Here is a 21,057-nt window from a genome sequence, read left to right as displayed (position 1 = left end):
TTTGTGACTTCCTAAGGCAATTACGTTCTATGTAAACATCTACCTCCTGGGAAACAGCCAACAACTCTGCACTGGGAGATGCAAGTCAGCAACAGCAGCTTTCAGGATGAAAGACTAGTTAGCAGGAAGAATCTATCCTTGCCATCCTCATTATAATGTGAATGCTGGTTAAGTGTTAGAAATGTCCTTTATTTAAAAATTTGTCACAAATCATGGTTCAAGAGTTTTATTTGAAAAATGTCTTTATTTATTTATTTTTTTATAAAGAACAAATGTGATATGTTTGGGTTTAGATAGGAAAATCAAGCAGATAGCATACGGAGAAGAATTAAAGTGAAAGGCCAGTAAGGGGACCAGTTAGTAAGGGGACCATCACATCATTGGGAAGAGGGTGATAACCAGCTAACACCGTGGATTATAGCAAGAGGCACTAGGGCTGAACCTCAGGAGGAATTTGGGCCTGCTGTATGGAAAAGGTCATGGGCTAATCTCTAAAAGCAGATTTATTTTTTTGGAGAGAACTCAAATGAATGGTTCCTAAATTTAATGTGCCCAAACATCTTCTAGGGAGCTTATCAAGACTGGAGATTCCATTTGAAATTCCAATTCAGCTGGTTTGAATTACCCTTACATTTAAATCCAGGAACATGCCCTTCTGTAAGCTTCCTGAGCTATTCTTACGCAGTCAGAATAGTTTGGAACAAGCTATCCCAGTCCGTTTGTTTGGGATAGTTTCACTTATCAGGATGTATGGACACAAAATAAGAGATTGGATGAGTCCTACTTACTATTTATTTTGAAAAGGTACCAGAATATTTGGAAAGATTTTGAGAGGTCATCCTCTTTCTAAAATTTTCAAGTATACAAATTTAATAACAGTTTTGTCCCTAATAGAGCTGTTTCCCTACATTGATTCAGCATTAATCTCGCCATTGTTTCTCAATCTCTTCCACTAAAAGAAGGATGGTATCCATAGTTACTGTGTACTGGTAATGATGAATGAGGCTATGACAATTAGGACAATGTTTGGCACATCACAAAACAGGGATTGGCGAACGTTTTCTGCAAAGGGTCAGATAGTAAATATTTTAGGCTTTGTGTGCCATACTTTTTCTGTTGCAACTACTCAACTCTGCCATTATAGCTTGAAAGCAGCCACAGATAATAAATGAATAGTTGTGGCTATGCTCCAATAATATTTTATATACAGAAATAGGAGTTAGGTTTGATTTACTAACTCTTGCTAGAAAGGGTTGATACATTATTATTATTAATAATATAATGGCTTGCAAATAACCTTTAAGAATTAGTAATCAGTATTTCATCAAGAACTAAGTATATACACTATCTGCATTTTCCCCCCAAAGGAATTTGCTGACAGGAACAATGAAAAAACAAACTTGTATTTAAATGCTGATATTCCAATGGACTTTAAGGAAGAAGTTTCAGCAGATAGAGATTGTCAGTGTATTGTTCTAGGCCAGTGGTTGGCAAACGCGGCTCTCAAGCCACATGCGGCTCTTTGGCCCCTTGAGTGTGGCTCAGTCTTAGAACCACTTCTTCAAAATAGACTCGCCCAGGCCAAAAACAGACTTCTGCACATGGACCACAAAGTTTCAATCACACTGCATGTGCACGCTCGCACGTGGTATTTTGTGGAAGAGCCATGCTCAAGGGGCCAAAGAGCCACATGTGGCTCGAGAGCCGTGGTTTTCCAACCACTGTTCTAGGTTTTTGACCGACAAATGCAGGCAAAGTGAAGAACAATGTCAGCAGAGGCTTTGAAGGAGTAAGAGCAGAAATTTGCCTAAATCCTTTAACCTCTGACCTTTTACCTCTTTTTGAAGGCCTTCGTCTGGGCCTATGGCAGAGTTTATCTCCCAAAGCTCAGTGGGTATGTAGTTTCATAACCAGATGTTTATTACATTGCTCAATGTTTGTTGACATTGAGTTGCTTGGGTCTTTTTTGGACTTCAGTTTTAAGAAAATGTTTGTTTCTCCTGACAAACTGGTATGCTTTCTTTGATCAGATGACAAATATTACATATGATTTAGCTTTTTGCCTAGGTTATCTGTAAGGTTAAAACTAAATACAAAGCTCAGTCTTCATAATGATTTTCATCTACTTGGGAAATATACTTTTCCTCCTTGATGATTATTTTCCCAAAATGTCGGTGATCTAAAATGCTATTGTATAGGTATCTTTCACAGTAAAATTACTTCAAATGCTTCTTAGGCTTAGCTGATTTTTAAACCAAATATAATCAGATCATATTTACAATGAGTGCTATCCTACAAAAGTATACATATGATTATAAATAATATATACTATTCAGTACTTTATCAATACTAGGGATTTTTGTAATTAAGTATATTATAGGGCAAGGTTATCATCTTTAGTTCTGGAGTCAAGCAAATCTGGGTTCTAATGCCAGCTCCATCGTAAGACCGTCTGTATGGTCTTGTGCACGTCACTCAATTGCTATGAATCTCAATTTAATATCTGTTATATTGGCATAATAGCTGCAACCAACTCCTGCAATTGTTGTGAGAATTAAATGATATAATACACACAATAAGTCCTAAGTATATAGTACATATCTATCATGGGATGTTTATTTTTATAACACTGTTTCTGTCAACATATAAGAAAAATATAAGAAAATATAAGAATTATAATAAATGCTTGGCTTTTGATATGAGAGTCTTAGTGTCTGAGTATTGCCATGGCTTTAAAGTCTATTTTCATTTTTTGCCCCAGTATTTTTGAGTGATTCCCCACCAAGCAAATGGAGTGTGACCTAATGTCTGAGAACTTTGTCACCAAATAGAATCCGGATAGGAATCTGTTTAAACAGGTGTTTAAATATGTACCTGTAACTTAAATTTTCCAGTGATTTAAACAGTGGGACCTGCTCTTCATTCTGTGTAATTCTGCTGTTTTTGCACAGCTCGCCTGTATCAGGGCTGGTGACACTATTTAGCCCGCGTTATTTGATTGTCCTTTTGGAAAGTCTAGATAACTTGAGGTAAGAGTGAAAAGGCGAAGACATTTCATGTCACTGTTTTGGTTTCATACATAGACCTAATCCTGCTAATTCTCCACAGTTACCTCTCTTACTTTTTCCCTCTTAACTCTAAACTTTAGAATATATATTTAATATTTTTTCTTTCGGTCTTTTTCCCCCCTTTAAGTGGTACTGACTGATAATAAGGCCAAAAGCTGGTGGATTAATAGCCTGAAGTTAGAAAAAAAAGGCCAAAGCAATGGCAAGAAGCCCCAGGATTTTCAGCAGGAGGGAAACTGGGAAGTTAGAAGCCGGCTCTAGAGCGCGCGTCTTTAGAGGCTTCAGCAGCCTCTGTTTCTGGGAGAGGATGGCATTCTTGGCTCCTTCCCATCGGCCAGGCCCCACCAAGCGATACTGATAGGAGTTGCAGGGTCCAAAGTAGAGTTTCACAGCCAGTTTAGGATCTTTGAACAGGAGAGCGAGGAGGTCTGGCTTCGCACCTATCTCTGCGGCGAGCTCATCCAAGTAATCGATGTACTTGGTCTGCAGAATCTGGCTCTGGCTCTCTCCAAACCTTAATGAAGAAAGTGAGAAGGGCAGAGTCACAAGACGTTCAAAGTTATATAAGAACAGTAGGCATTCGATAGCTATTGGCAGGGTGAAGGAATGAATGAACAAATAAATGGAAAGTGTTGGTTTATCCCATCACGAGGCCTGTATTTCAGATTGACCATAGACTGTAAAATACATGGGACTTCGAGGAATGTGACAACATTTACAATCATGATGACTATTTGGTATTTACTAAGCAAAGTACAAACTAATCAGGATTGTTGTCAAGATTGATGAGGTAACATAGATGAAAATCTAGCCCAGTGTCTTGCACGGAGGCAACACTTAGTATTTGCTTGTTAAATTAGTAGACTCCCTGGCACCCTGGCACTCTGGCTGGCATATGATGCTCAATAAATGTTAGGTGAATGAGCATTTGGACATGAGCTAACCCCTTCATATCATATAAGGCACCAAGTCTACTTTCCAAGGGGACTCAACCCACTTGAACCTCGTTCCACTTCAATCACAAAATAGAAATCCTCGAACCTTCATATCACACATGTATGTGTCTATCATTTTACTTTTTATCCAATCACAGAGATCCCCTTTTTGCTTTCTCCCACCTCCTTAATCTATCACCAGTAGATTTCATATAACTCAAATAATTTTTTGTCTCCTCTTTTGATTGTAATGTATAAAATAAGGTATAAAACTGTCATTCTCCCAAGCATTATCTCAGTCCATTGAGATTCTGCTTCCTGGCAATTGTCAATAGTGTGGCTCAAATAAACTCCAAAAATTCTTCAGAGGTTTGAATGTCTCTTACATTAACACCATTCCTTCTCTAAATACAGAGTGTGAGTGGCCCGAGAAGACATGGAATTTAATATGGGCATCATACCAAACAAATGAAATTCAGTCAAGGGAAAAATGTTCTCATTTGGTAAAATTCCTATCTTTAAGTAGTTGATTGTTAAATTACTATATAATAAAGAGGTAATATGCAAATTGACCATCACTCCAACACATAAGATGGTGTCCCCATGTGGACACAAGATGGCCATCACAAGATGGCCAGCAGGGTAGGGCATTTGGGAGGGATCAGCCCTGTAAGGGAGGACAGTTGGGGGTGGGGAGACCAGGCCTGCAGGGGAGGGCAGTTAGAGGTGACCAGGCCAGCAGGGGAGGACAGTTAGGGGCAATTGGGCTGGCAGGGGAGCAGATAGGTGTCAATTAGGCTTACAGGGGAATAGTTAGGGGGTGATCAGGATGGCAGGAAGAAGCGGTTAGGGACTATCAGGCAGGCAGGTAGGCGAGCAGCTGGGAACCAGCAATCCTGGATTGTGAGAGGGATGTCTCACAATCCTGGTGGGATCGTGCCTAAATGGGCAATCGGACATCCCTTGAGAGGTCCCAGATTGGAGAGGGTGTAGGCTGGGCTGGGGGACAACCCCTCTCCCCAACCCCCGTGCATGGATTTCATGCACCAGGCCTCTAGTATATAAGAATCACTTAGAAAGAACACAAAAAATTCAAACATCCAGTCTCATCCAGAGATTCTGATTCTGGTCTGGGCTGTTGCCATAGAATTTGCATTTTTAATGAGCAGCTAGGTAGTTCTTACAGGTGGGTAGATTACTCACTGTGCTTTGAGAAACACTGCTCTAGGTAAAGATTTTTTTAAAAAAATTCTTACAGGTCAATTCTGTTTTTGTGCCTCTTGATAATGTCTTCCATCATAGCACTCTCTGAGGGCAAGGTACACAGGCCTAGAATATAAAAGGCTGGTTTAAGTAGTGGGCTTGTTTGGAGGTTCTAGCAGGGGAGCTCAGTACTCCTATACCCTTGACCAAAGACCAGTCCTCTTCTTTTTTTTTTTGGGGGGGGGGGAAGGTCATCCTTTTGACCCAGCATGCAGCTTCGTAGGGATGCACATAGATCAGTGAGGGAGGAGGTGGACACTCTCCTAGCCAGCCAGATCAGTGGCAATCAGTGGGGTGACAGATGTTGCAGCCAGATCACCCTTACATCCAAAATTTACAGATCTTTCCAATATATTAAAGGAATGATTACAGATGTTTATTATATCTTTGTATTTGTTATTTTGTGATGTCTCCACTAACGTTTTAGGATGTAAATCGTAAGAGAGCACCCAAGATTGGCAATCTTCTTGTCCAAACTCATTATTGAGCACTACCAGGTGTGAGACCTCAGCCATTCACTTACCTTTGAAAACTCTCGTCACCCAACGAGCTTGAAGTTCGACAGTTGGGAAAATGGAACCTAGGGGCTGGATGAGACCAATGCAGGCAAAGGTTGCCTTCTCCAGATGAGGAGGAAACATGTATTTATATAGCGAGACCATATTATCTTCTACTTTCACAAGGGAGTCTTCCAGGAAGGGAAAAGAGAATGTATATCCTGTTGCAAAGACAATGACATCAATGTCCTCTTCCACTGTCCCGTCCTCAAAGGTGGCAGAAGTCTCTGTGAGCTCTGTCACTCTTGTCTTCACCTTGATGGCTCCATAAAGTATACGACTTGGAAGGTCATCATTTAATACAGATTCTTTCATAAGGTATCTGAAGCACACACAGAAGAAAACACTCAAAAGGAGCATTTAATGAGGAGTCTTGAACTGTCTTGATAGTTTGTGGGTTTGGCTCTGAAAATTTTTAAATATCCATAAAACTTTCTAACTTGATTAGTTGGCTTGACTCCAAATTCACTACCTGACTTTATTTTCATGTTACAAATTTCTCCCTTAACAAAGGGAAAAATATGGGTGATGGGGGTGAAAGGTATTTCAAAAAATGAAAGCATCCCCAGGGGCTTATACAAAATGTGGGTGCCTATGGTCAAGCACTGAGTATTCCAGTGGTTATTAGCCCATTGATGTTTCTAACATTCTTTTATATTATCTACCTTTAATTATCTCGCTCCATTTAATCTCTATCTGGTCATAAGTAAGAAAGGGAAAACATATTAAATTCCCATTAGTTTTAAAAGTTAGTAAGGAATCAGTTTGAAAATTAATGCATAGAATTATATTGAAGATAGTTGCTAATCTCAAATCTCCATGAAATCTCCATATGTGATAGCATGGGCAGGGAAGCAAAATCTGCTTATATTTCTTAAATTCTCTTTCTTGTAGGTTTAAGGCAATACATGCTACAGATATCAGATCTTAGCATACAGAAGTCACATGGCATTTGCTGAAAGATTCTAAAGCTCTTGTGTTTTGTCTTTTTTTTTTTTTTTTAAAGGGGAAGAGCTTATCAACTAAAGAAAAAAAAATCTATAATGTTTACTTGAGTTTATAAGGTTAGTGATGTATAACTTTGAGATAAACAGATTTTTTTTTTTTTGCAAAGAGACAGTGATTATGTTCTCAAAGCTGCCCATGGGAAGTACCCTCATGATACACAGAGTTATCAGAACATAAATCATCAGATGGAGACTCTGATACACATTTTCTACCACAACCCTCTGAAAGGAAGGTCAGAATCTCATTAAACAGCCTTTCTGACATTGAACAGCTCTGGGTAATAGAAAATTATATACATCTTGTAGATAATAGAAAGTTCTTTTTTTTTTTTTTTTTGGAGCAGCTCATACCATTTCTACTTGATCTTTTTTTTTTTTCTTCTTTCTGGTTCAATTTCTTTAATTATCAGAGATTTTCAGTTTATTGCTTCCCTTCTCATTCTTTCCCAGATTTAATGATATATTTTTTTCTGGATTTTTTATTGTTTGAAGTATTACAAATAGTGGTACATATGTCCCTTTAAGTACTCACTTTTTAAAATGCATACAGAACAAATTTGGAATTCAAACTCCAAGACTTATACCATGTTAGCAATTTGGCCGTTTGTGAAGAGAGGCACCACTAGCGACCTTGCTTACCATTGAGTACATAAAATACATAAAGAAAGCAAAATAACTCTACTTGTTTTGAGGCTCAAGGCCATAATTTTCATGGTTGAACCACTGATTCATCTGTTGTTCCAACATCCATTTTTGAACTGCTCGTGGCAGGACATTTTGGAGCATGGCGCGAAACCGGGTGTGGAGCACCATGTCCCAGGGATAGCCATTGTCAGAGATTCGGCCGAGGACCCAGGAACCTTGCCTGGTGCTGAGAAACACCTGGCAAGCAAAGAGAAAGACAGTTTATGTTAGGGCATTGTTCCTTTTGGGAGGAATCTACTATGTATGGGCCCTGAATTTCCTGCAGGGCTTTATCTTAAAGATGATTGACTTCCAAGTGAAGTACCATTTTGTTTTCACTGCTCTGTTGTAACTTTATCATTGAAGTACCCAGTGGTGTTCACATTGATAGAGGAAGACTATAACCATCTTGAGAACTTTCCTGAAAACATGAGAAAATCTTTGGGCTAATACTAATCATAAAATCCACAAGTCTTTACCACATTTACAGTTGTGGTTTGGTGCTCCTCCCCTCTTCTCACCTTCCCACCCGCCCACATTTCTTTTATAGTAAAGGTAAGTAAAGGTAAGTATATCAATCCTAGGAAAGGTACCAAGACAGCCCAGTGACTATGTAGGCGTACATGCCTAGATCTGTATTTCCTTAGAGTGGGAATACCAAGGGGTGTCAGCTTCCCACACTTAAAAGAACAGTTATGTAATTTAAGTGTTAAAATCTGAATGTATACCACAATTCCCATTCTCTTGAAATACACATCCGAGTCTTCTTTCTGGTATGTTCTTTACCTTGCTTACTCATATTTCTCTAATTTTGAAATTATATATATATTTCCAGATAGGTGGTTTACCTTGCTTACTGTTACTCCCCCATTGCCCAAATGCATATTTGAATTTTACCTGCCATTCTATGAGTTCTGATGTATAAAGCGGTCCCAGATAAACAACAGTTAACTATGATTCATGTGTAAGAAAACCAGTTCCCTTAAGTGTTTATGATCATGGACTCCAGATCCAGGACTCTGCATCTAGACTCCCTAGGTTTGAACCCCAGCCCCACCACGTACAGGCTGTGTTGCCTTGGGCAAGTTATTTCAACCTCTCTGTGCCTCTAAGTTTCTCTTTCTGCAAAATGGGTTTATTAGTAGTACCTGCCTCATGGGATTATTATACAGATTAAATCAGGTGGTATAAAGTACTTAAACTATTGTCTGCTAGCTATTATTACTTTGCAAATTTAGACTGGAGGAGAGGAGTTTCCTGTATTGCCACATGTCTAGAGTAAACAAGACATGTGGCAATGCATGTCTTTGCTGGGAAGGACCTCAGCTCCTTAGCTTGTGAAGTATTTCCATGTTCTTTCCCAATACTTACTGTCTCCCCTTCTTCCTTGGCACTGATCAGATAGGTGGCTTTGACAGGTTCCAGTGTAAACCCTTCATTAATCTGGGGTTACACCAAATTTGTTTATCATGTTTGCTACCTGGCATCTCAAGCTATGAAAGTATGAGACTCAGAACAGGACAGTTTTGCTGGTTGTGGACATAGGTATGTAAATCCTATGTAGCCAGAAGCAACCAGGCAGAGGAGGCTAGTGTGCAAGTGATAGGGCTCCTGGGCCCAGGCCCTGTGGGGAGGGAAAGCTTTGGAGAGAGGAACCCTAGCTATTTTCCCATCTTTGCCTTGGTCTGTTCTACTGGGATTTATTTTCTGTTATTCCCAATCATCAGTGCCAGCATTATCTACATTTTGTAATGTTTGATACCTTCGCAGCTCAGTTGTGTCATTCCTGAGCAGGTAAAAGATGACAGTAGTTGAAAGGGCTCAGTGTGCACCTAAATATCTATGATCTTGGTTGGGAGTCTTACTATTTAATCTTTCTTTTCATAACATTTGGATAACTGAGGATTATTTACATTTCAAATATTCAAATGTGCACTAAATTTCTAAATGCTCCCACACTCCCTGCCCCGTATATGAACAGGTCAGCTTTTCACTAAGGCCCTTCGGTGGAAACAAGGCCTCTTAGGCTGAAAGTCATCTGGTCAAAACTTCCCATTTACAAACTGTGAAAACTGTAGCCAGAAAAGTGAAATGACTCAGCCTAGGTTACACAGCTGATAGTGGCAGAGCTGGGAGGTAAACTGTGGCTTCTTGACAGACAGATTTTCTGATACCACATGAAGCAACTGAGCAACCAACCAACCAGTTAAGGAGTAATGGAATCTTGATTACATGGCTCAGATTTCCCAGTGTGCCCCCTCCCCTTTCTTTTCATCCAAGGTACAAGGTAAGCAGAGAGCTTTGCACCTGAGAAGCCTTCTTGCTCAGCTCAACGGCAATATCTGAGGCTGAGTTTCCTATTCCAATCACCAGGATGCGCTTCCCCTCAAATCCCTCTGGGTTCTTGTATTGGCGGCTGTGAAAATGCTGGCCTTTAAACCTCTCTATACCTTTTGGAGGAAAAAGAGAGAAGCCTGTCAACTATGTCAAATTAATTTCAAGAAAACTGCATTGTCAACTTTTTCCTTCCTGGGGTTAATAATTTCCTTTGCCTCTTCCTCTCTTAGGGGAATTATAATAGCAAGGTCAATTGATAAACTGAAAATATAAAGCATATAAGAAATGTTACGCTAAGCATATGGTCCAGGACCAAAAGAATTCCTAGGAACTTTCTCCACTAACTCTGTCCATGGGCATGGTTCTGCAGAAAAGGCTCCAAGGACAGGAAAAGTCACAGTTGTTTGGCAGGATAGAAAAAGGTCAAAGCAGGCACATGGCTAAACAGGCCTCTCCAACACGGAGACAATGTGGATATGAATTTTCTGAAATCTTGACTTTGGAGGAGGTTAGCTGGATTCCTATGTAACCAAGACCAAATAGATCAACAGAAACAAAGATTATCATTCCAAACTGCATAGAAAGTACCTAGACACCTTCTCTGAAAAGCTGGGAATCCCCTAGGCCTCACCTGGAAATGACTCCAGTGGGATGCGAGGGAGGATGTGATGGCCACTGCAGACCATAATTGCATCAAAGATGGCACTTTGCTCCTTGCCTTTGCTCTCGGTGACAACCTCCCATTGGCCAGAGGATGAGAAATCCGGGCATTTTTTCACACTGAGGACGGTTGTCTTAAAAGAACATAGAGAAGGCATCATTGAGAATTAATCTGGGATACAGGGCCTTGTCCAGTGCCCTGAGGAGTGGGGATGGGTAGAATGCAATGTTTGATACAATTTAGATTCCATTTGAATCCATTTCAAGCCAGTTAAGGCAAAGACTGCTCTGCTCAGCCCTCTCATTCTTCTTTGATAGGGAGATACCACCTGAGGACATGCTGCTTTCTGCGAGAGGCCTCACTCAGCTGACTGAGAACTGGAGCGAGATGCAGGCGTGGCTGGTAAGCTCTGGGCAAGATGCTCAATCCATATTTATCATTCAAGAGATCACATAGTATTTATCAAGAACCTTTCATATGTCCACTTCTGTGCAAACACTGTGCTAGAGAAGATGTTTCATGAGAAGTGATTTGCATAGCGACTGGCATATTGTCAGAATTCCGTGAATGGTATATTTTATATTTTTAGAACAGGAAAAATCACAATAGCAATACTGTTCATGATCTCATTTGGATAAAATAATTTAGTGGTTCGTTGATTAAAAAAAATGTAGCTTACTGTCTGGAGGTCTGTGAGTTTTTAAAAGTACACGTGAAGGTCGTATGTCTATTATATTTAAGAACAATGTCAAATGGAAGCAAAGCTTTTTTCACTTTTAGAGGAGAGGCCCACTCCTCTTGTTTGCAAGAATTTGAGCCTCTTATGCATGCTTTTCACATTTTCAGATATTTTTCAAAAGGTAGCATTGCTAATTTTTGAGACTATTCAAATTTTAAAAATGTATGTGGAATATTAATATAAAGCTTATGAAAGTATTATAAAACATCTGGGCATTTTTGGCAGAGAGTAGAGATTTCAGATTTGTAGTCCAGACTAGTATACTAGCTAAAGTCCTGTGGATTCTTGCTATTCAAAATGTGGTTTAAGGACCAACACCTTCAGTATCATTCGAAAGGTGATTAGACATGCAACAATGTCATTTACATTTTGAGTTGAGCCCTAACATCTTAGGGTTTATACCAACTCCGAGACCAAAACATGGAAATGCATTTTTCTAACTCCCGCCAGCCTCCAGAAAACAATTGTGGTGACACAGTGAACAAGAAAACTAGTTTCCTTGCAATTCTAACATGATCTTTCAAAGAATAGAGATGATTGTTCTGGCCATGGGCTCAGTGGTTAGAGTGTTGGCCCACCCACCAAAGGTCACAGATTTGATTCTCTGTCAAAGGCATGTACCTGGACTAGAGGTTTGATCCTCAGCCCCAGTTGGAGTGAGTGCAGGAGGCAACTGATGAATGTGTCTCTCTTATATTGATGTTTCTTTCTCCTTCTTTCTCTCTCTCTCTTCCTCTCTCTCCACCTCTCTCTCTTCCTCCTCTACTCTCTAAAAAATCAATGAAAAAATAGCCTCAGGTGAGGATTAACAACAAAGAGAATATAAATTACATGTTATGTAAGGGTAATACATCTACAAAGACCTATAAAAGCTTCTGATATAAAGGTTCTGTCATTTATAGAAATGATCTACCAGGAATTTGGGAAAAACAACATCAGATGGGATTGGATATTTAAAAAAATATTTTTATTGATTTCAGAGAGGAAGGGAGAGGAAGAGAGACATTCATGATGAGAAAGAAGCATTGATTGGCTGCCTCCTGCATGCCCCACACTGGGGATTGAGCCTGCAATCCAGGCAAGTGCCTTGACTGGGAATTGAACCGTGACCTCCTAGTTAATGGGTCAGCATTCAACCATTGAGCCACACCGGTCTGGCATGGACATTTTAATAGTGCTTACAAATATAGATTTTCACCAAGATCAACTATTATAAATTAATATAATACAAGCCTGGAGCAAAACTAAAATTACTGAAAAACTGAGATGTGTTAGAAAAAAACCCTAAGCTCTATTAGGAGTTATGTGCTCAGAGATATAATTTAAACTTTATTTCCTAAGCATAGTTAATAGTTCTCAGAGTGTAGGTTATTGTTAAAAATTCAGCATGTTAAGTGAGATATTGGTGATATTGGTGTTTTGTTGTTGATTATTTGTGTTTTTTTTCCCATATGCTTTTTTTTTTTTTAAAGGGAAATGATAAGATTCTTCAGTGGTTACAAATATTAGTTTAAATGCGTTTTCCTATTATCATCATCATCATACAAACCTTTACTTTTAACAGATGATTTTTCTCTTCTGTTAATGTATACAATTTATAGTATCAGGGTAATGACATTCTTTTTGGGTTTTCTATACTTTCTTCTTTCAGAAAATAATTGAATTGCAATACTTTATCTACAACCTCTTTCATTATCAGAGTAACTTCTCGATTTAAATGTGATGTGAACTAATGTAGAGAAAACAATTCCCATCAAAATACATTACCTGGAACTGAATATATTTGAGAAGATCAAACTTTTTGGCAAAGATTCTGAAATACTCCAGAAGCTTAGAATTGTGCAGGAAGTTTGGGAAATCTTCAGGCATTGGAAAGTCACTGAAACAGGACATTTCTTTGCTGGTATTGGTGATGACAGATTGGTAGATACTCGCTCGGCCATCTTCCACATTTTCCTAAAGGATCAAATAAAAGTGACAATTATGCATTTAAAAGCTCCCTTGGTTTCCTAGTCTTCTTTATATCTGACCCCTGGGTGATGTGATCCTTTTGGCTGCAGTATACATGTCCATCATCCTGGGTAGCAGGCCCCAAGTGGAGCCTTTCAGTGTGGCTCACTGGAGGGGCTATTGCCACTGGTGGGCTTCGGAGTGGGAACCATCCTTCTTTGGTCATATTTAGTACCCCAGGTCTCTACCTTTTTAATGTCAGCTATTGTGACAGCCAACCCCTTCTGAAATTTCCCCTGGGGAGGCTATACCCACCTTGCACCTCTTTAAGAACCAATAAATTCTGAAACATTGGTCAGAGAACATAATAGTACTCATTTAATTAAAATGAATACCCTCAGCTGCTAAAATTGGGGATATTAGCTGTTCAATGATTCTGTCTGTTGTTATTGAGGAAGCGATAAACATCAACAAAATCATCAGTTTAGGTCACTTTCCACTGCACTTTATGAAAGGCACCTAGCATAGCTGCTCTAACATATTGACACAGGAAAACTCACTATCACATCTGAGTTTTCTGACATTTTCTGTACAAGAAGTTTGTTTGATTTTGTCAAACTCAAATGAAGTCTGGAAGCTTTGCTAGAAATACGTGATAAAGATTTTTTAAGGATCTTAAGAGTTTGCAAATCGGGAACACAACTAGGTAATGCCCAGAGTGTTCCAAAGAAGAAAGCAAAGCTATGAGTTCTTAAAGTAAAAAGTACAGTCTTGAAAGAATCAGTCTTGCATTCTTAGCCTCTGGATTGATCCAAGATGGTGGAAGACCAGTTCTCTGGTTAATGGATGTCAGGTGGTCTGGATACATGAACATTTTTTTCCTTAGTCCTTTAGGGGGTAACCAGAGGGCTGTCTGGAGGTTTAATGTATAATCAGGCATTGATGCAGGACTGGAGAGTTAAAAAGTTTAATTTCAGTTTAAGTTTAACAGGCTAGTTAAAACAAGAATAGAATTGTTTCCTCATTCCTCAACCTACTTGATTTTGGTAATTTAGCAACTTGACTATAATGACTCCACTTTATTTCTTCATACTGTTCTTCACTTTCGAAGAGTTAGGAACAAGTGAACTGTGGGATATCGACTCTTTTATATATAGCAGAAGGAGCCTGCTCTTTATGTGTATGTGCTTCACAGGGGTTATTAGTTTCAAAATGAATCACCAAAGCTAAAACAATATTTGCTCTCAGATCGTGTCATTTAAGAGCAGTATGTAGAATCCTTGCTAAATGTGGGTCTAACTTTGTAAAGATCCTTGCTAAATGAGGGTCTAGACGTGGATCTTGAGGGAGTCACATTTTAAGATAGAAAGTGATTGTTAGGGTCACCAAAGGAGGAACACATGAGGCCAAAGGGGGTAAAGAATTATGAATTTATTGGTCATCTGGATACCAGCTGGGCTGAGCCCCCAGATGGCACCAGCACCTAAAGATAGGGAGTCAGAGGTTTTTAAAGGACTCTAGGAGGGCTTTTTCTGGGTGGAGAATTCTCTGTGCAGGTCTGGATTCTGGGAAAGTCTGGAGGGGAGAGATAATGTTCTTAGCAAGTGGAATGTCCATTGTAAAGTGGCCTAAAGGTCATTTCCCAGGGGAGGGGGCATTGATTCAATTATTTGATCAGACCTAACAGTGATGTTTCAGGTTGCATCCATTTATATGTCATTGTTTTCAATAAATACATACAGTATTCAATACATACATACAATCCTTATGATTTTCTTAATAACATTTGCTTTTCTCTAGTTTATTATAAGAATACAGTACATAATGAATACATATATGACATATGTATTAATTGACTGTTTATATTACTGGCAAAGCTTTTGGTCAACAGTAGGCTATTAGTAAGTAATTTTGCGGGGAGTAAAAAGTTATTTGTGGATTTTTGACTGCATGGGGATTGGCACTCCTAATCCTTATGTTATATATGTAGCTGGGAAAAGATAGATTATATCTAAATGTTAAATAAACACACACACACAAAAGAAATGTATATTGCTTCCTTATGAGCACAGGTATCGGGGACAATAAAGGAGGCAGAGCAGAATAATGGCTGAAGAATGATCACGCTTTCCTCTTTCAATACCTCAGTAAGATTACTAGGTGTGAGGGGGGTCAGGAATCTTACAGACCTTCATTTTTGTTGTTTTCCCACCACCAATGTTCTTCGGGGCAAGTTGCATATCCTAAATCTCAGTTTCCTCTTCATATGTGAAAATCATCATAATACCTACTTCCTAGAAATATTGTGAAGAAAAATGAGATGCTGTATGGGATGAGTGCTTCCCCTTGTTGGAAAAAGTGCTAGAAATATATTATTTACCCATTTTCTTCATGTTCCAAAGCTGCCACAAGGGGGTACTGAAGAACCTTTTAGAAGAATTCAGCACCATCTGAGCAGGGCATGGGACAAGGATTCTTTTTAAAAAAATGTTTTTATTGATTTCAGAGAGAGGAAGGGAGAAGGAGAGAGAGTTAGAAAGGGCAGTGTCAAGAGAGAATCAGTGATTGGATGCCTCCTGCATGCCCCCTACTGAGGATGGAGTCTGCAACTGGGGCATGTGCTATGACTGGGAAACAAAGTGTGACTTCTTGGTTCATGGGTCAATACTTAACCCCTGAGCCATACCAACCTGATGGGACAAGAATTCCTAAATTTTGTTTTAACTTGTCACTACTAAATGTGGTATGTAATTGTAGAAGGATTTTATAATTATGAAAACTAAAGAATAATCTATTTCAAAATTGATTTTGGATGGAGGAGTGTCTTGGAGTGGTGAGGAGGCCTCAGCCTCCTTTTCAGAACCTCCTCCCTTTGGCAGTATAGTCTCTTGGTAATCAAGAGCCTCACTGGCCTCACTGGCTTCTGAAATTTTGCCCATTGTATGTTTCACTCTGCAGAGAGATTCCTTGTCTTCTTTCGCTAGAGAAAATTGTTTACGTTTCTATATTGAATATAATTGTAAGCCAGGTTTAAAATGTGATGTTATTACAGCTCCCATGGATTTACATACTTAACTATTTTATACCTAACTAGAGGTCTAGTTCATGAAATCCCCTAGGCCTGGCCGGCTATCAGGGCTGATCTGTGGGGTGACTGGTGGGGTGATTGGTGGGCCCCCACTGGCACCCATCTTGGCTGGCTTGGGGTCTGCAGCCTGGGGGCGGCTCCTGCATTGAGTATCTGCCCTCTGGTGGTCAGTGAGCGCCATAGCAACTGGTCGTTCCACTAGTGCAGGTGTCAGCAACCTGCGGCTCCAGAGCCGCATGCGGCTCTTTTGAAGCATTGCCGCGGCTCCCAGCAGGGCCGACACTATCAGGGCTGATAGCAGGGGGCGGGTGGGAAGCCGCCCACCTCCAGCACTCCCAGCTCTCTGTGTGGCAGGTTGCGGGTGACTTAGCATCGCTAGGCAACCACAGCGTCCCTGTCCTGGCCCAGCCTCCTTCCACTCTCACTAAAAATCAATGGAAAATAAATTAATGCCATATCTACAAATGTGGATAATCTAAAAAGTGATGGATGTGGTCATTCAGATTGTTAATAAGATAATGGCAAAGGGTTTAAACCATTGCCAGTTCCGTTTGCTATTGGATGAGGTGGAAAGCATATATTCTGACCTCCTGCTCCACAACAAGGTCCGGTGGCTGTCCAGAGGCGAGGTGCTAAAACGCTTTGTCGCATGTTTGGAAGAAGTAAAAACTTTCCTGGCCAGCAAAGAGCTCACCTTTGCTGAGCTGGAACAACCAGAGTGGCTAGAAAAATTACATTTTATGGTAGACATGACAGCACATTTAAACACACTAAATACAACCCTTCAGGGGAAAGGAGGCACAGCCCTGCACATGCTGGAGGAGGTTTTGGCATTTGAGCGCAAGTTGACAGTGTTTGTCAAAGATTTACAGAGAGGTACACTGTCTCACTTTCCCTCTTTGAGAGAGTTCAAACAAAGTCATGATACGATAAATTTGGAATATTTGAAGTCTGCAATCACCACAATGCAAAGTACGTTTGGGAAACGATTCTGTGAGTTCAGAGAGGAAAAAACCACATTATCCTTCCCTGTCACTCCCCTGGCGATCGATCCATTCCTATTGAATATGACTGCATTTGCAGGTGTAAGTCAACCTGATCTTGAGATGGAACTGGCTGATATAGCCGACAAAGATATATGGGTGTCCAAGTTCAAATGCTTGACCGCTACTCTTGAGGATGTTGTCCGTCAGAAGGCCATTCTGGCTCAGAATCTTAAATGGAGTGATATTGAAAACCTTCCCAAACAGGACAAACTTGTATTCGAAACATGGAATGCCACCCCCAACACTTATATAAACATAGAAAAAGTATGCATTTGGAGTCCTGTCGATCTTCGGCTCCACATATGTATGTGAGCAGGTCTTCTCCAACATGAACTATATTAAAAACAAACACCGATCACGCCTCACAGATGACAACTTGCAAGCCTGTGTGAAAATGAAGGTAACGTCTTACAGCCCTGATGTGCAGACACTGTGCACTGAGGTTCAGGAGCAAAAATCCCATTAGCCAGGCAAATTAAATATTTTAATTAGCTATTAATTTGCAAAAATATATTTTTACATTGTTAAGTGAAAAAGTCATTTTTTTCTTCAGATTGACAGCTAACTGCATGATCCGGTATATAGCATTAAGGTAAGAAACAATATATGCAGTGTTATATTTGTTTTAAATGTCGCAATGGTTTTGCGGCTCCCAGGTTGTTGTTTTTTCCTTCGGAAACGGGTCCAAGTGGCTCTTTATGTCTTAAAGATTGCAGACCCCTGCACTAGTGGTTCTGCCATTCAATTGATTTGCATATTAGGTCTTTATTATATAGGATAAGACTTAATTAATTTAAATTTTAGTCTAACTTTTTAAATTGATAGGACATTATCTCTACTACCAGAATAGGAGAGCAGGAGAAATATTTTGGGGCACCTTCCTATAGTTCACCAAGTCATATTTTTTGACAAATCATTAAAAACAAAAACAAAAAACCTCTCATTCTTCTGCTGCCAAACTAATGATAAGTAAGGGACATTGACTCTTTGATATTAAATCCCAAGTGAGGTAATAAAACAAAACGATGACAAATTTATTATTAAATAGAAATTTGTTATAATTTTGCATTCTTCCTTAGGGTAAAAAATCTACCTGGGGGGTAGAACCCCAAATGGAATCTCCATATGAACTGACAGTGAACAAAAACAGTACATCTTTCGTTAAAACAGGAATGTTCATCTGCTCAAGAAAAGCTACATTGATTTTAATGAGCAGATACTCAAAAAATAAATGTGACTCAGCTGATTTTCCAGTTTCCTCTGAAAATTTACCTGTTCTGTAATAAGCATCAGTCTTCCCATCCTTAGTTCTGGCTATGCTTGTATCACTGAATTGGACAGATTAAAAAAATTTAGCATTTGTGCAATATTTGTCAAACTTGTCTCATCATGGGATTCATTAGGGACACTTAAGAATAGGGTCCTCCCTGCTCAGAAGATTTTGATTAAGGAAGTCTGGGCTGGTGTTCAGAATTTAGTATTTTAAGAAACCCCCAGGTATATCTTTTACTCAGGTCCCTTTGATAAACCCAATCTGAAAAAAAAATTCCCTTTGGCATAAAATTCAGTTTGAACTGGATGTCCAGTTTGCTGGATGTCCTCCTCCACATCCCCTTAAAAGGCCCATTTGAAGAAAGAGCACTTCAGATGGTCTCTGCGGATGTGAAAGTCTGCTTTTCATGCTCTCAACCCATTTGCTCCTATTTGGGATGTTCCCACTTATGTTAATCCCTCATTTTAATGTGCCTGAAACATAATCTTCAGCTTGTCATTCCAGTTCTGAGATGACGTTTTGTTTAACCTTACTGAGCAAGAGTGCAAATTAAGACATGTTTTTAAGTAGGGAGTTAGTTGTTTAGGAGTCATAGAGACCCAGGTTTGAATGCTAGTTCTTCCAGTTATGTGACCATGACCACATCATTTACCCTCTTTGTTTCCATTTGCTTGTCTATAAAATACAAACATAGTTAGGGTAGCTACATTTATTGTACTCTATTGTAAGTTTTTGATATGAATGATCTCCATTTATCTTTAAAATAACACTGGGATAATTACATTTTTCTGTTAATATCTTTGTTCTACAGCTGAGAAAACTAAGATACAAGGATGTAAATAACTTGCCCAAGATCTGACACCTAGAAGGTGGTAAGCTAGTACTCATTCAAAAAATTGTGGGAAGAATAATTATAATTCTTTATAGCTCTCTATCTATATATTTTTCTATTTTTTAATACAAATTCTGAAGGACAGCTAGCATTACCAATATTTATATCTAATAGCATGAATTGAATGAATAGAGTATATTTAATAATATAGTTAAAGAGTTTCCCAGCAGTAATACTAGAGTGTCATCAGAAAAACTAAGCAAACAAGGTCTATTTGTCAGAGAAAAGTAAAAATCATTAGTAATAAGAGCACACTCTCTAAAAAAGCATTTGCTCAATGATTGGAATAGAAGTGGTGTCTTGAAAAAAAAACTCCTGTCACTTCTATTTTGTAAGTTCTCTAATACTAGCATATTGCTTTGAGAATGACAAAAACAATGGGCTGCAAGACAGAGACATAAGAGGAGATTGTTCACACGCCTGGCTTTGCCATGTGTGTTAGACTAGTAATGACCTGGGAGAGATGCTAGCCTATTTCTTTAGCTCCTGTATAGCTGCATGAAGTAAATCTGATCAAAGTTGCTTAGGGAATCCCTCATAAGTTTCATCGGTAGCTATGCTTCACCCTGTAATGGCAGAACAACCTGTGCAAGAAACAAGAAGATCTCACATACTTTGAACCTCCACAGTCCTCCAATATCTTCGGTCCTCTCAAAGCAGGTGGGCTCGAGTCCCTCATCCACGCAGCACTTCAGAGAGATCAGTCCACTGACACCAGCTCCAATCACTGCCACCTTCTTTGCCATGGTCTCCTGTCACAGAATTAATCAGTCAGTGGCTTTCAGCGGGGCAAAAGATAAGAGAGCCTTATAGTGTGTTCAGGTGCTGGGCTTTAAATGCTATAGTAGTGGTAATTTAATAACCAGCTGGATTGGAATAAAATGCCTCAATAGCCAAATTCCAAAGTCTCACGGGCTTTATTGCAAGCCTTGTTTACAAAGTCTTGGTTCAACATTTAAAAACAACCTACTTAACAAAGCCAAGTGGTTCAAAGACTAAGTTCTAGGGAGATGAGCCAGATCTGCAGTTATGTTCACTACAGTTGAGAGCTTAGAGTTTAGGGCCGAGCGTTTCCTTGTCAGCTTCTTCCCCCAGCTGTTACCCTTACTTTTGTTGTTACCTTTTTGGCGCTGTCTCTCTGACACAATGGTTTGCTTTGTCGGTTGTGTGCTCCAAGGCAGTCAGAAGGGTTTTAAGAGTTGAAGGAGGCAGCGAGAAATGGGAGGAGCGTCTCATTCCAGCATTTTGCCAGTGGAGACTCAAAGGACTTTGTTAGTGATGAAATCAAGCTAGGAGCCCATATTTTGAGGTCCAGGGAAATGGAGAAATGCCTTTTAGTGCCAATACTATACATACACTTACATATCAGATAGATTAAAAACCATTTTTGTAGTGGGTGTAGACAATGTTCATTTGCAAATTAGCAAACACGCAAATATGGGTAAGTGAAAAGAAGTTGAAATTACCCTTAACGCTATCCTATAGAGATAAATTTAGCCACTGTTGAAAATTTGCTGTATTTTGTAGATATTTATATACATACACCTATGCACATAC

The 21,057-nt window shown here is 39.4% G+C and overlaps 2 protein-coding genes across 2 annotated transcripts in view; one reads left to right on the top strand and one right to left on the bottom strand.

Moving 5' to 3' along the window:
- Positions 1–20,753, bottom strand: part of LOC311613006 (uncharacterized protein) — a 41,834-nt gene extending 21,081 nt beyond the window's left edge. The window contains exons 1-9 of the mRNA XM_084866479.1: positions 20,621–20,753; positions 20,115–20,252; positions 13,019–13,207; positions 10,483–10,645; positions 9,822–9,964; positions 7,513–7,712; positions 5,790–6,145; positions 5,260–5,332; positions 3,249–3,582 (exon numbers count right to left, since the gene is read on the bottom strand). Of these exons, the coding sequence (XP_084722605.1) occupies positions 3,249–3,582; positions 5,260–5,332; positions 5,790–6,145; positions 7,513–7,712; positions 9,822–9,964; positions 10,483–10,645; positions 13,019–13,207; positions 20,115–20,246 (1,590 nt within the window). The 5' untranslated portion in view covers positions 20,247–20,252; positions 20,621–20,753. The remainder of the gene's footprint in view (positions 1–3,248; positions 3,583–5,259; positions 5,333–5,789; positions 6,146–7,512; positions 7,713–9,821; positions 9,965–10,482; positions 10,646–13,018; positions 13,208–20,114; positions 20,253–20,620) is intronic.
- LOC311613004 (histone-lysine N-methyltransferase SETMAR-like) overlaps positions 1–21,057 on the top strand; it is a gene marked incomplete at its 3' end in the record, with an annotated part of 161,999 nt that overhangs the window by 64,598 nt on the left and 76,344 nt on the right. The gene's annotated exons all lie outside the window — the stretch shown is intronic.

This window comes from Pipistrellus hanaki (genome assembly GCF_964339955.1).
Source record: "Pipistrellus hanaki genome assembly, chromosome: 18".
Taxonomy (NCBI): domain Eukaryota; kingdom Metazoa; phylum Chordata; class Mammalia; order Chiroptera; family Vespertilionidae; genus Pipistrellus; species Pipistrellus hanaki.
Note: the sequence above shows the minus strand (reverse complement) of the source record. Positions and strands in the feature narration are given on the sequence as shown.